Genomic DNA, 13,030 nt, shown 5'->3' with positions numbered 1-13,030 from the left:
TCTCTTGAACTGGGCTGTGATCTCACTAGAACTGGCTGGATCTCTACTGCAAAACAAGGGTGCACAATGTAATTCATTACAAAGCTTACTGATATCAGTTTCAATTTTGTCTGACTCTGACAGCCTCAGAGTAAAGTCTCTGACAGAAAAAGATGAGTGAGATGAGTGAATTTCACAGGATTGACCTTGCTTGTCTTCATAACCACAGTGCTCTAGGCTTTGACCATCTTTGACTTGAGCTCCACCTTGGAAAGAGCTGATGAAATGAGCTTCCTGGTCTTTCACTTTGGGGTCATAAACCTGAGTTGCTTGGCTCCCAAATGCAGCTTCTTTTGAAGTAGGCTGCATACTTACTTGCTCATCTAAGTTGTCTTGACTTGATTCACGTGTAATTACATTCTCAGAGGTCCACAAGTTAGGATTCAACTCACTGCAGAACAAAAAGAAAGATAGGTCACAAAATCTGACTTTGATGATAAATGTGCATCTCAGAGTCCTAATCTGACAAGCTAAAAGGGAAACACACCCAAAGAACTGCACCCACTATATGACACAAAGAACAGCCTGAAGCAGGATAGGACACTGTTCTGTTTCCTGAGGACAACTTGGTGGGAAACATTAGGCTTGAGAAAAGGAGTAGTTTGATCTGACATTGTGTTGTACTGCCAGTGCATTTTGCAGAGTCAGGAATATTTTCAAATGAATAACTTACTGCGGGATTTCAAGCTCCTCCAATAGGTCACCATGCATGCTCTCCGAATGGATCTGTCCAACAGGCTCTGCCCACGAAGGAATATCCAGTAGGGAAGCGACTGAGAGGTCCTCTTCTGAAACAGCTGGGGGTGGTCTGCGATCTGACTCCACTTTTCTCACGACTCTGGGGCTATCTGCATCCTCTTGGACTGAAGATAAGGCTACTGACACTAAAAACAACATATATATGTATATATATGAATGAACGTAAACACACAGGGAGCTTGGTGTAAGGTAGGGTGTTCAGTGTGCTAAGAAGTACAACTACCTTCACTGTGATCCAGTGTCTTCTCTATCTCTGCATAAGTTCTAGATGTTTGCTCTTGAACTGACTTGTTCATCTGGGTTTCAATAAGATGAACAATGTCCATGCGGTTGATCTTAGTCAGCCTCTTAATCAGACAGTCCTCTGTGGAAGAATCAATAATTTATTAATAGATGACTAGAAGACATTCATTTCTATTACGTAAAAACTGAAAATAAAACATTTGTATTCAATCAGCGATTTGAATATGGGTCTACCAAATGCACAAATAATTTCATAAAGGCATATCTGGCAGGACAAAATGTTATGGACCTGTGGCGTGTTTTCCCTCACGTTCAACCCAGCGCTGCAGTAAAGCATGGCTCTGCTCTTGCAGGGAATTAGGATTCTCTGTTCTCACTAGCTGAATATCATCTTCACTGAATTCCAGTTCTCTTGCAAGTTCTTGAGAGGTGGAGAACAAATCAAATAACAAAAGGGTTGAATTATGTATAATATCATCTGTTCCTGATGATGAATAGTTGAGTTAAAGTTAAAATAACATTTGAAAAATGCAGTAAATACAGCCTCTACCTAAAATACAGCCTCTTCCTAAAGTACATTGCGTATTTAAAATTTAAAATATAAAACTTAAAATTAATTGCATAATTTGACAGCTTACCAGTCCAGCTGAAGCCAAGAAGATCTGAAATGATAGCTAATGTCTCCTCTTTCCTGTCAGCATCTTCCTGCCAATCGACTAAAAAAAATGCCAACATAGCCAAACATTAAATGTTAACAACTCCTGAAGTGAAAATATACCGAGTAAAATTTTATTTTACATATTGCAAGTATATGTTATGTGAATGTGTACGTGTAAAATAATATTTCACGAGGATTCTATGCTATAGGCTGTAAAATAAATGTAGATCTGTAATAATGACATAGATGATAACATAAAGGCTGAAATTTGATACGAATTAATGTTTTCTTACAAATGACTAGTCACGGTCAGCACATCATGCTTTTCAGTCATTAGTGTAAGTAATGTTATAGATCTGCTTTTCCTTATTTTGATAATAGTAAAGCTGGATTATTAGTACAGACAATACTCTCATATAATAATCATTCATTCATCTATAATCAATAAGTCTTCATTGAAACTACTTAGACTATTTCTTTAGCCAACATGGCCATTCAATCTTGAGACTGCATATTCACAAACACAGATGGGAAAGTAACTTACATGCACAACACAAAAATATACACATAGGGGCACACATACTCACATACAAAATACACTAAGCTGTGCAAGGTGGGACCAGACAAGTCACAACATATGAAAGCAATGCAAAATGAGTAATGTTGATATTGTTCTTAGGAGGAGGGAAAAGGCTCTTGCAGCTGAGAGGAAGAGATAAGAATGTAAAAACCCACTTTGAGTCTGGCCATACCTGCCGTACATTCTGAAGTTTGGTCATCGATGACTCTCTGCATCTGAGTTTCCACTGTTTCATTCCAGGCAGGCCTGGATTCAAATACATCCACTGTCTCACAAGACAAATGCTCTGTTGGCTCTACTCTACTGCCATCAGAACCTGAACTATGCGAAGCAGGAATGTCATATGTGAAGATAACAGAATCTGGGCTCTTGTGACTAGCGCTACTTATATCATCGGTATCCAAAGAAGGCCTTACAGATGTTTCTATAGTCATGGACAGTTGGCTGTCTTTCCTTGGAGAAGAGCATGTCGAGATCATATGAGGTAAAGCTTTTTCTTGTGTCATTACAGTAAGTTTGGAAGGGGAAAGGTCAGTTGTATTAGTGGGCTGACTACCATCAGAATAACTCCTGCTGTCTTTTACAGAGGATTTATTTATGTCACTAGCCTCAGATCTAGTCCTACGGGCCAAGGTGGAACTTCTTTCTTCTCCATGAACTTGAGATATCTGTGTGTCTTTCTTGGCTTTTTTATAATGACCATCTCCCTTAACTGCCGTGGCTGGTTTTGTCAAAGGTGTGGGTGAGTCCTGATTATATGCTGGCATGCTAGGCTGACCAGATGAAAAGGCCATCTCTATGACTGAGCACTGGTCTTCTTCCTCCTCAACGTCATCATCATCATCATCATCATCATCATCATCATCTGAGAAATCATGGCTCTGGTCTGAGTAGAATGAATGAGCGACTGTGGATATGTCTGATTGAAGATCGGCTATGGTAGAGTCTAGATAGCTTAGACCGAGACTTTCAAGGCTTTTATTGTCTAAAGCAGAGCTAGAGCTGGCACATTGAACTTTAGTAAGTGGCTTCTCAAGTTGTGATTTTCCACTTGTAGCTACGATGACAGTTTCAGAATTGGGACTAGATGCTTTGTCACTGGTACCCTGAGTCAAATATGAATTTGGGGTTTCTTGATGGGTTACATCTGAGACATAATCATTCATCTGTAAAGTTAAAGACTTTGATTGAGAGTGTTCAGTCTCTTCTGGGACAACTTCATCAACTGGATGTTTCCCAATATGAAAAAATGCATATGCTTCCCTTTCTTCATCGAGGCTTCTTGTCATGTCAATAGCTCCACCTCTGGTCATTTCAAATAGCTTTCCCTCTTGAAACTGAAATGGATCAGGGGTTTTTTCATCACCTGGTGTTTTATCTGGTGTTTTTCTGTCCTCTGAAATGCAAAGACCCTCACACTCTACAACAAATTCTCCTTCTTTAGTACACACCGTAGTCTGAGGTTGGCTGACTGAAGCTGAACCGATTGTAAATGGTGATCCAACTTCTTTGTCATCATTTAAATGATGTTCATCTGAGCCAGAAAAAGGAATGTCAGTGACTGCACCTCCAATAGTGTCTTTATCTTTGTGTGGCACAGAGTACTCACATTCTTGTTCAGGTTCATCTGGAGTTGCAGTTAAACACAGTGAACTGTCAACTGAGTGAGTACTTTTAGGATCTGACTGAGTTTCTTCCTTCTTATTAAAAGTAATATTCAGTGCCTCCTTTTGTCTGTGAATGCTTTCTGTCACACATTTCTCTGTTATTTTCTCTATTGCATCTTGTGGGACAGACTGTGAAACCGGGCCAGATTTAAGATCAACCTCACCATTTTCATGACCATTTGTTTCTGATAGTACAATAGCATCAAAAGATTTTTCTATCCGCAGTTTAGACTCCTGTTCCATCTCCTCAAATGTTTTGATCTTTGCAGCCATTTTAAACATCTCCTCTTCTGGTGTTAACTGTTTATTGGTGCCATCAACCGCCCTTTCTTCTGTGTCAAAACAGCCTTGCCTTACAAACATGTGAAGACTCTCACCATGAGCTACTCTCTTTGTGGATTCAGAATATTTGTCTTCTTTATTTTCACTGTGTATTTCAGTTGTCTCAAGATTGTTATCATGCTCAACATGCTCACATTCATCTGAGTAAATATTTTTCTCATAAGCAAAACATGCTCTGAGCTGGGAAGCATAATCTTCATATACAGCAGTCTTTGCTGGGATCTTAACATCTGCATTGTTTGACTGAGTAGGACTTCCCTCAAGAGAGTCTGGACAAGGAGATTCTTTGGTAGGGCTTGGTTCAATTGAATCAGGGGATTTCTGTGACGATTTATCCTCCACAAGAGGGCTAGCTTCTAGTGAATCTCGATGACATGACTCATTAGCTGGGTCATCAAATACAACAGTGTTTAGATTTTCTAAATCAGCCGGTCGCTGTAGTGTGTTAAAACTACTTGGTACTTGAAAAAGAACAGAATCAGAGACAGCAACACTAACATCTTCATGGTCACTTTTATAGTCATGTGCATCCACCATCCATTCCGTTTTAATTTCCTCAGATGAAAAACTCTTCAGGCCTTCATCTTCTTTAGAACATGTGTGCCAACCACTTTCTAAAGGTTGTTTTTTAGTGATATCCAGGCTGTCAAAAATTGTATCTCCTGGTGACATCATTTTATGTTCAGGAGATAAGGCATGAGTTTCTTGTTTGAAATCCTTTATTGCTATAACTTGCTTGTAGCTCTCATGGACTAGTTCCTCTTCTGGTTCAGATTGCACTACTGCTGACTTTTCCTGAAGATGCTGATCTAAGTCATGACTAAGAACTGATAGCATGCCAGACATATTTTTCCCAGTTGTAGATGGCTGGTGGTGTGCCTTTCTCTCTATGCAAATTTCTTGGAATGGAGTTTCTACCACTGAACTTAGTATTTCTCTGCCTACCATTACATCAGTCTGCAGCTCTTCGATTTCTTCTTCTGATATTTTGACCTGTAAATCATTACTTTTTATGGTAGTTTGTTCACATCTCTCATGGACTACATCCTCTTCTGGTTCAGATTGCACTACCACAGACTTTTCCTCAAGATGTTGATCTAAGTCACTGCTAAGAAGTGACAACATGCCAGACATATTTTTTTCAGATGTAGATTGCTGGTGGTGTGCCTTTGTCTCTATGCAAACTTCTTGGAATGGAGTTTCCAACACTGATTCTCTGTCTCCAATTACATTTGTCTGAAGCTCTTCATTTGCCTCTTCTGCTATTTTGACCTGTAAATCATTATTTTTCACAGTAGTTTGTTCACATCTCTCATGGACTACAACCTCTTCTGGTTCAGATTGCACTACCACAGACTTTTCCTCAAGATGTTGATCTAAGTCACTGCTAAGAAGTGACAACATGCCAGACATATTTTTTTCAGATGTAGATTGCTGGTGGTGTGCCTTTGTCTCTATGCAAACTTCTTGGAATGGAGTTTCCAACACTGATTCTCTGTCTCCAATTACATTTGTCTGAAGCTCTTTGTTTGCCTCTTCTGCTATTTTGACCTCTAAATCATTATTTTTCACAGTAGTTTGTTCACATCTCTCATGGACTACATCCTCTTCTGGTTCAGATTGCACTACCACAGACTTTTCCTCAAGATGTTGATCTAAGTCACTGCTAAGAAGTGACAACATGCCAGACATATTTTTTTCAGATGTAGATTGCTGGTGGTATGCCTTTGTCTCTATGCAAACTTCTTGGAATGGAGTTTCCAACACTGATTCTCTGTCTCCAATTACATTTGTCTGAAGCTCTTCATTTGCCTCTTCTGCTATTTTGACCTGTAAATCATTATTTTTCACAGTAGTTTGTTCACATCTCTCATGGACTACAACCTCTTCTGGTTCAGATTGCACTACCACAGACTTTTCCTGAAGATGCTGATCTAAGTCATGACTAAGAAGTGACAACATGCCAGACATATTTTTTTCAGATGTAGATTGCTGGTGATGCACATTTGTCTCTATGCAAACTTCTTGGAATGGAGTTTCCAAAGCTGATTCTCTGTTTCCAATTACATCTGTCTGAAGCTCTTCCTTTGATTCTCCCTCTATTTTGCCCCCCAAATTATCACGTGTCAATATGACTTGTTGAAACCTCTCATGGACTAGCTCTTCCTGTGGCTGGGATTGTATTGTCACTGACTTTTCGTTGAGATGCTGAACTAGGTCACTGCTAAGAAGTGATACCATACCTGACATATTCTTCTCAGTAGTAGACTTTGGTTGTTCTAAATTGCTCTCAATGCATGTTTCTTGAAATGGAGTCTCTGATATAGAACATGGTGTTAGTTCTTTTACTTCAGCCACATCAATCTGTGTCTGGTCATGCATCTGTGCACCTATCTCATCCTCCATATCAGCACTCGAAGACTGATGTATTTTGGTTTGAATAACTTGCTGAAAATTCTCCTGAACAACAACCTCCTCTGTAGGCTCACTTTTCACTGGCTTGTCCTTGAGGTACTGATCCAAGTCACTGTTCAGCAGGGATAGCATGCCTGACATCTCCTTTGGTTCTGTAGATGGATCGTATGATTGTTGATATTGTACCTTTTTTTCAAGGCAAACTTCCTGGAATGGAGTCTCACTTGCCAAAGTTGGCATGATTTCTTTCTCTCTAATTACATCAGTGTGCAGGTTTTTATTTGCCTCACCGTCTATTTTGTCCTGTAAATCATTACTGGACAATATAATTTGTTCACATCTCTCGTGGACTAGATGTTCTTCTGGTTCAGATTGCATTGCCACAGACTTTTCCTCAAGATGTTGATCTAAGTCATGACTCAGAAGTGATAGCATGCCAGACATATTTTTCTCAGATGCAGATGGCTGGTGCTGTGACTTTCTCTCTATGTAAATTTCTTGGATTGAAGTTTCCACCATTGAACTTGGTGTTAGTTCTCTGCCTCCACTTACATCTGTCTGAAGGTCTTCACTTGGTTCTCCCCTTATCATGTCTATTGAAATATCACTTGTCAATATGACTTGTTGGAACCTCTCATGGACTAGCTCTTCCTGTGGCTGGGATTGTATTGTCACTGACTTTTCGTTGAGATGTTGAACTAGGTCACTGCTAAGAAGTGATACCATACCTGACATATTCTTCTCAGTTGTAAACTGTTGTTGGTTTAAGTTTCTCTGAATGCAAGTTTCTTGAAATGGAGTCTCTGATATAGAACATGGTGTTAGTTCTTTTACTTCAGCCACATTAATCGGTGTCTGTTCATCTGTCTGTGCATTCATCTCATCCTCCATATCAGCACTAGAAGACTGATGTATTTTGGTGTGAATAACTTGTTCAAAGTTTTCCTGAACAACAACCTCCTCTGCATGCTCACTTTTCACTGGCTTGTCCTTGAGGTACTGATCCAGGTCACTGTTCAGCAGGGATAGCATGCCTGCCATCTCTTTTGGTTTTACGGATTGCTCATATGATTGTTGATGTGCCCTTTTGTCAATGCAAACCTCCTGGAATGGAGTCTCAGTTACTGAAGTTGGCATGAGCTCTTTCTTTCTAATTTCATCAGTCTGTGGGTCTTCAGTTGGCTCCTCCCCTATTTTGACCTGTAAATCATTACTTTTTATTATAATTTGTTCCCATCTCTCACAGACTAGATCTCCTCCTGGTTCAGACTGCATTGCCATTGGCTTTTCCTTCAGGTGTTGATCTAAGTCATGACTCAGAAGTGACAACATGCCAGACATATTTTTCTCAGACGTAGATTGCTGGTGGTGTGCCTTTCTCTCTGTGCAAACCTCCTGGAATGGAGTGTCACTTACCAAAGTTGCTGTGAATTTTTCCTTTCTAATTAAATCAGTCAGCAGCTCTTCATTTGTTTCTTCCCCTATTTTGACCTGTAAATCATTGCTTTTCACTATAGTTTGTTCACATCTCTCATGGACTACATCCTCTTCTGGTTCAGATTGCACTACCACAGACTTTTCCTCAAGATGTTGATATAAGTCACTGCTAAGAAGTGACAACATGCCAGACATATTTTTCTCAGATGCAGATGGCTGGTGGTGTGCCTTTGTCTCTATGCAAACTTCTTGGAATGGAGTTTCCAACACTGAACTTGGTATTTCTCTGTCTCCAATTACATCTGTCTGAAGCTCTTCATTTGGCTCTCCCTTTATTTTGCCCTCCGAATCATCACGTGTCAATATGACTTGTTGGAACCTCTCATGGACTAGCTCTTCTTGTGGTTGGGATTGTATTGTCACTGGCTTTTCTTTGAGATGTTGAACTAGGTCACTGCTAAGAAGTGATATCAGGCCTGACATATTCTTTTCACTTGCAGATTCTTGTTGTTTTAAGTTTCTCTCAGTGCAATTTTCTTGAAATGGAGTCTCGCTCACAGGAGTTGGTGTGAGTCCTTTCTCTGTAATTATATTAGTCTGCAGGACTTCATTTTCCTCACCACCTAGTTTGTCCTGTAAATCATTACTTGACAATACAGTTTCTTCATAACTTTCATGGACTAGATCTTCTTCTGGTTCAGATTGTACTGCCATTGGCCTTTCCTGAAGATGTTGATTTAAGTCATTATTGAGAAGTGACAACATGCCAGACATATTTTTCTCAGATGTAGATTGCTTTTCCGTTGAAGACTGTTGTAGGCTTAAGCTTTTCTGAATGCAAGTTTCTTGAAATGGAGTCTCTGATATAGAACATGGTGTTAGTTCTTTTACTTTAGCCACATCAATCTGTGTCTCTTCATCATTAATATCATCCTTCATATCAGCACTAGAAGAATGATGTATTTTGGTGTGAATAACTTGTTCAAAGTTTTCCTGAACAACAACCTCCTCTGCATGCTCACTTTTCACTGGCTTGTCCTTGAGGTACTGATCCAGGTCACTGTTCAGCAGGGATAGCATCCCTGCCATCTCTTTTGGTTTTGCAGATTGCTCATATGATTGCTGATGTACCTTTTTGTCAATGCAAACCTCCTGGAGTGAAGTCTCAGTTACTGAAGTTGGCATGAGTTCTTTCTCTCTAATTACATCAGCCTGACTAGATGTTTTTATCTCTACTTGGATTTGATCTTCCTCTGATGGTATAATGTACATTCCATCTTCTTTAGTAGAGTACGAATGGATTTCATTGCTCAGTCCTGACATGAGTCCTTCAGAACTGTCTCTCTCACCAGTGCTGGAGTGATATGTTGTAATAACACTAGTCTCTGAGGATTTATCAATGCCTTTATGTTTGTGACTCTCAAGATACTTGGGACTTATGTCTTCCTCAAAATAAGTATCAGAATCCTGAGCAAAGCTCTCCTCTTCAGGTGTCTCAAGTTGATGTCTGACATCTGAAGCTGTTTGCTTGAACTGCTGGTACTTTGGACATTCCTCCAGCTCAGCTTTTATGTCTGCACTAAAGTCCTCAGAAGGTCTGCGATCAGGGCTAATCTGTGAATCATCAGATATACTCTTTCTAATAGCCGGTTCTTCGAGTTGCATTATCCTTCTTGATAACTCTGAATCATCACTCCAAGAGCTAACCCTTCCGTCATCTAACTGAATTCCATAAGGATTTTTTACTGTTTCTCCAAAATAAGAAATATCTAACATTTGTTGTGAACTCTCAGGATTCTGTAGAGGGCCAGTTTGGGCCTCTAAATCCTTCATATCTCTCTGCGGTTGGAAAGTTGTGATATTCTGCATTTGGGTTTGCAATTTTGGCTCATTTCTGGGACTGTGTTCACTCCACTTAATGCCTGACTCTGACTCTAGTGCTCCAACTTTACTCTTCAAAGGGTCTTTCTGAGACTCAAATGTTTTCCTCAGCTCCTTCACAGACATGGCATCTTTATGTAACATCTTTGGCCCCTTATTAAGACACAATTGATCACCCTGAAGTGTATCTACAAATATTAGTGACTTTCCATAAGGAATATCTGAAATTATCTGTGATTCCTTTTTGATTAAGGTTACTGGTTGATCAACCAATTCTGCCTGGTCATATTGCTTGGCATCACTCTGTTGATGTACATTTGTGAGGTTCTGACTTTGGATTTGAGTATTTATCTGTTTTGTAGGACTTTGTTCAGTACTCTGTATCTCTGCAGAATCTCCTGAATGGGATATTAATGTTGAAATAGAGGAAGCCACAGGTTTGTGTTCAAAAAGTTCCACTTTAGTTTTTGAGGGGTCTTTTACAGACTGGAATGTTTTCATCAGCTCCTTAACAGACACATTTTGCTTTTCTGAAAACTCTTGCACATCTTGCTGTGGGCTAACAGCATCATACTGAACTGTGTCAGCAAACGTAACTGTCTTTCTCAACAGGGAAATGTCTGAAATTAACTGTGGTTCCGTTTTGATTAAACTTTGTGATTGATCATCTGTGTCTGTCTTTATGATGCCGTGTACATCAGCGTCACTCTTTGAATGGAAAACCGTGGGTCTCTGAGATTGGCTTTGTGATTCTGGCTCCTGTGTAGGACTTTGTTCAGTTGTCTCTCTCTCTTCAGAATCATTAGAATCTAATATCAGTGTTGAATGAGGTCCCACTTTACTTTTTTGATCTTCTTGCCCAGTCTGGAATGTTTTTATCAGATGTTTCACAGAGATTCCCTCCTTCTCTGACAAGTTTGATACTTCTCGCAATGGGCTAACACTTTCATCATCTCGTTGAACAGTATCACTAAATGTAACCATCTTTTCAATATAAACACTGTCTGAAGTGAACTGGGATTCTTTACAGCTGATTAGGTTTGCTGGTTCATCCTTGATGTCTGTTTGATCACCTTTCTTGACACTACTCTGTTGATGGAAAATCGTGGGCCTTTGAGTTTGGATTTGTGATTTTGGCTCCTGTGTAGGTCTTTGTTCTATATCATGCACTGTTTCCGAACCTGGTGATTCAGAAATCCATGTGGAAATACAAGAAGACTGCAAGGATTGGTGTTCAAAAAGCCCAGATTTACTTTTTGACGGGTCTTCCCCAGTTTGGAAAGCTTTCATAAGGTCCTTCACTGACATAGTTTCCTCTAATCTTTCTGTCTGAGATCTAGGTGACTTAGGAACTCTGGGAAGTTCTGGCATAGCTTCCTCCATTTTCTTTGCGGTAATAGAAGATTTTCCATCGTATGTAAAGACTTTAGTATCTTTTTGCACTTCTTCCTCTTCAACTTTGTTCTGTAAAGCTTTTACCCTGTCCTTTATTGATCCTATAGGTGTCTCAACCACCAAAGGAGAAGCTGGTGGCTCGACAACTTGGGTGGATAAAAGGCTACTCTCTTTAAGAATAGTATCACCATCTAAAGACTCCTCAGAGCTCATCCTTTCCAACTCTCCCTCAGAACTGCTACATCCAGAACGCGATCTGTCTCTAAGTTTTTTCCGAATAGGTTTCTTGATATCTGGGGGGTGTTTTTTGTTTGCATGCTTCTCAATGACCTGTTCAAATCCATCTTGGACAAGATCTTCTTGAGAACCACATGTCCTAGCAGATTTCTGGCCAAGGCATTTTTCTGTCTGTGTGGTAGGGGGGGAGAACAATGTGATGTCTCTAACATCTGTGTAAGATCTACTTAAACTTTGTTTCTCAATGTTCTTTATGACTGGCTCTTCAAGGGTATTGGCCCCATAGAGTGAAAATTTATCTTTGATATCATCAATTTGTTGTCCTCTCAGTTTACTAACATTCGTCCGATCGTTAATTTCACCAGCCTTTTCTACTCTGTCTTTGAACTGTTCTACAGTGGCCACAGATTCTCTTTCTTCCGATTTATTAGTTTCAGCTCTTTCTTCATAGATATCTGGAGTAAAGATAGCAGACATTCTGACATCTTGTGTGTCTGACAGGAGATCTGGGCTCGCAAGGGTTGCAGGGTCAAGAGGTTGATTAGTTCTTAAGGAGAATGTCTCCGTTGATTCAGATTCATCGTCTTCAGTGAAAAATATTTCAGAACCAAAAAGGGTACAGAACATAAGGGACAAATGAAGTGGGGGAGAGAGACATCAGAAAATTGTCATCAAGATAATGCCATCAAAAATCCATCTTCAGTTCACAGAGTTAGAAGATGACAAGGCAGAGAATAAGGAAGTCTCAAAAAGAAGACCAAAGAAGACAAAGTAGTTCCCAGACACTTGAAGAGCGGTAGAGCAGCAACAGCATAAGCAAAGCCAAGAGGTGTAACAAAATGAATAGAATGTAAATAAGTACCATAATAATCTAAATTGTTTGACTATGCATTAAAAATGAATTGCAAGATATACCAAAAACAAGATGAAACAGATAAACCTACATATGGAACAAAGGTACAAGAAGGACTGAAAACAGACAAACAAAACTTCTCAAGATTGTTGCTATTATAGTCATGTTTGCCAACAAATAAACATTTTTTTAAATAATAAACTTTGAATTAAAAAAATTATAAGGTATTTGAGTGAGTGAAAATATGAGGTAAGCAAAGTAAGAGAATCACTGTTACTTGACTGTTTTAGTCTCTTTTCAATACCTACTAACTGTAAGCAACACAATATATAGAACTGTTAGTTAGTATAAAATACTGTTATATTTAGCATTTACACTCTATTTGATGTGTTCACTATTATTAAATATTATAGCTTACAAGTTGTTACTGCTAGAATCCTATAGTTTTGTGACATGATAGCATATATAGAAAATAAAAATAGTGAGGTAAAACAGTGTAAACCAAATTTAAAATTTGTGTGAAT

General features: G+C 39.2%; 1 protein-coding gene across 21 annotated transcripts in view; it reads right to left on the bottom strand.

Moving 5' to 3' along the window:
* The window catches only part of ank2a (ankyrin 2a, neuronal), an 83,012-nt gene that overhangs the window by 28,642 nt on the left and 41,340 nt on the right, over positions 1-13,030 (bottom strand). For 20 of the 21 annotated variants that reach the window (XM_026170865.1, XM_026170874.1, XM_026170866.1 and 17 more), the window contains 6 exons: positions 2,452-12,237; positions 1,680-1,757; positions 1,331-1,462; positions 1,022-1,162; positions 713-923; positions 355-430 (listed from right to left, as the gene is read on the bottom strand). In XM_026170865.1, the coding sequence (XP_026026650.1) occupies positions 355-430; positions 713-923; positions 1,022-1,162; positions 1,331-1,462; positions 1,680-1,757; positions 2,452-12,237 (10,424 nt within the window). The remainder of the gene's footprint in view (positions 1-354; positions 431-712; positions 924-1,021; positions 1,163-1,330; positions 1,463-1,679; positions 1,758-2,451; positions 12,238-13,030) is intronic. The other variant, XM_026170879.1, reaches the window with a different exon arrangement.

Source organism: Astatotilapia calliptera, chromosome 6 (assembly GCF_900246225.1).
Source record: "Astatotilapia calliptera chromosome 6, fAstCal1.2, whole genome shotgun sequence".
NCBI classification, from domain to species: Eukaryota; Metazoa; Chordata; class Actinopteri; order Cichliformes; family Cichlidae; genus Astatotilapia; species Astatotilapia calliptera.
This window is presented reverse-complemented; position numbering and strand designations above follow the sequence as displayed.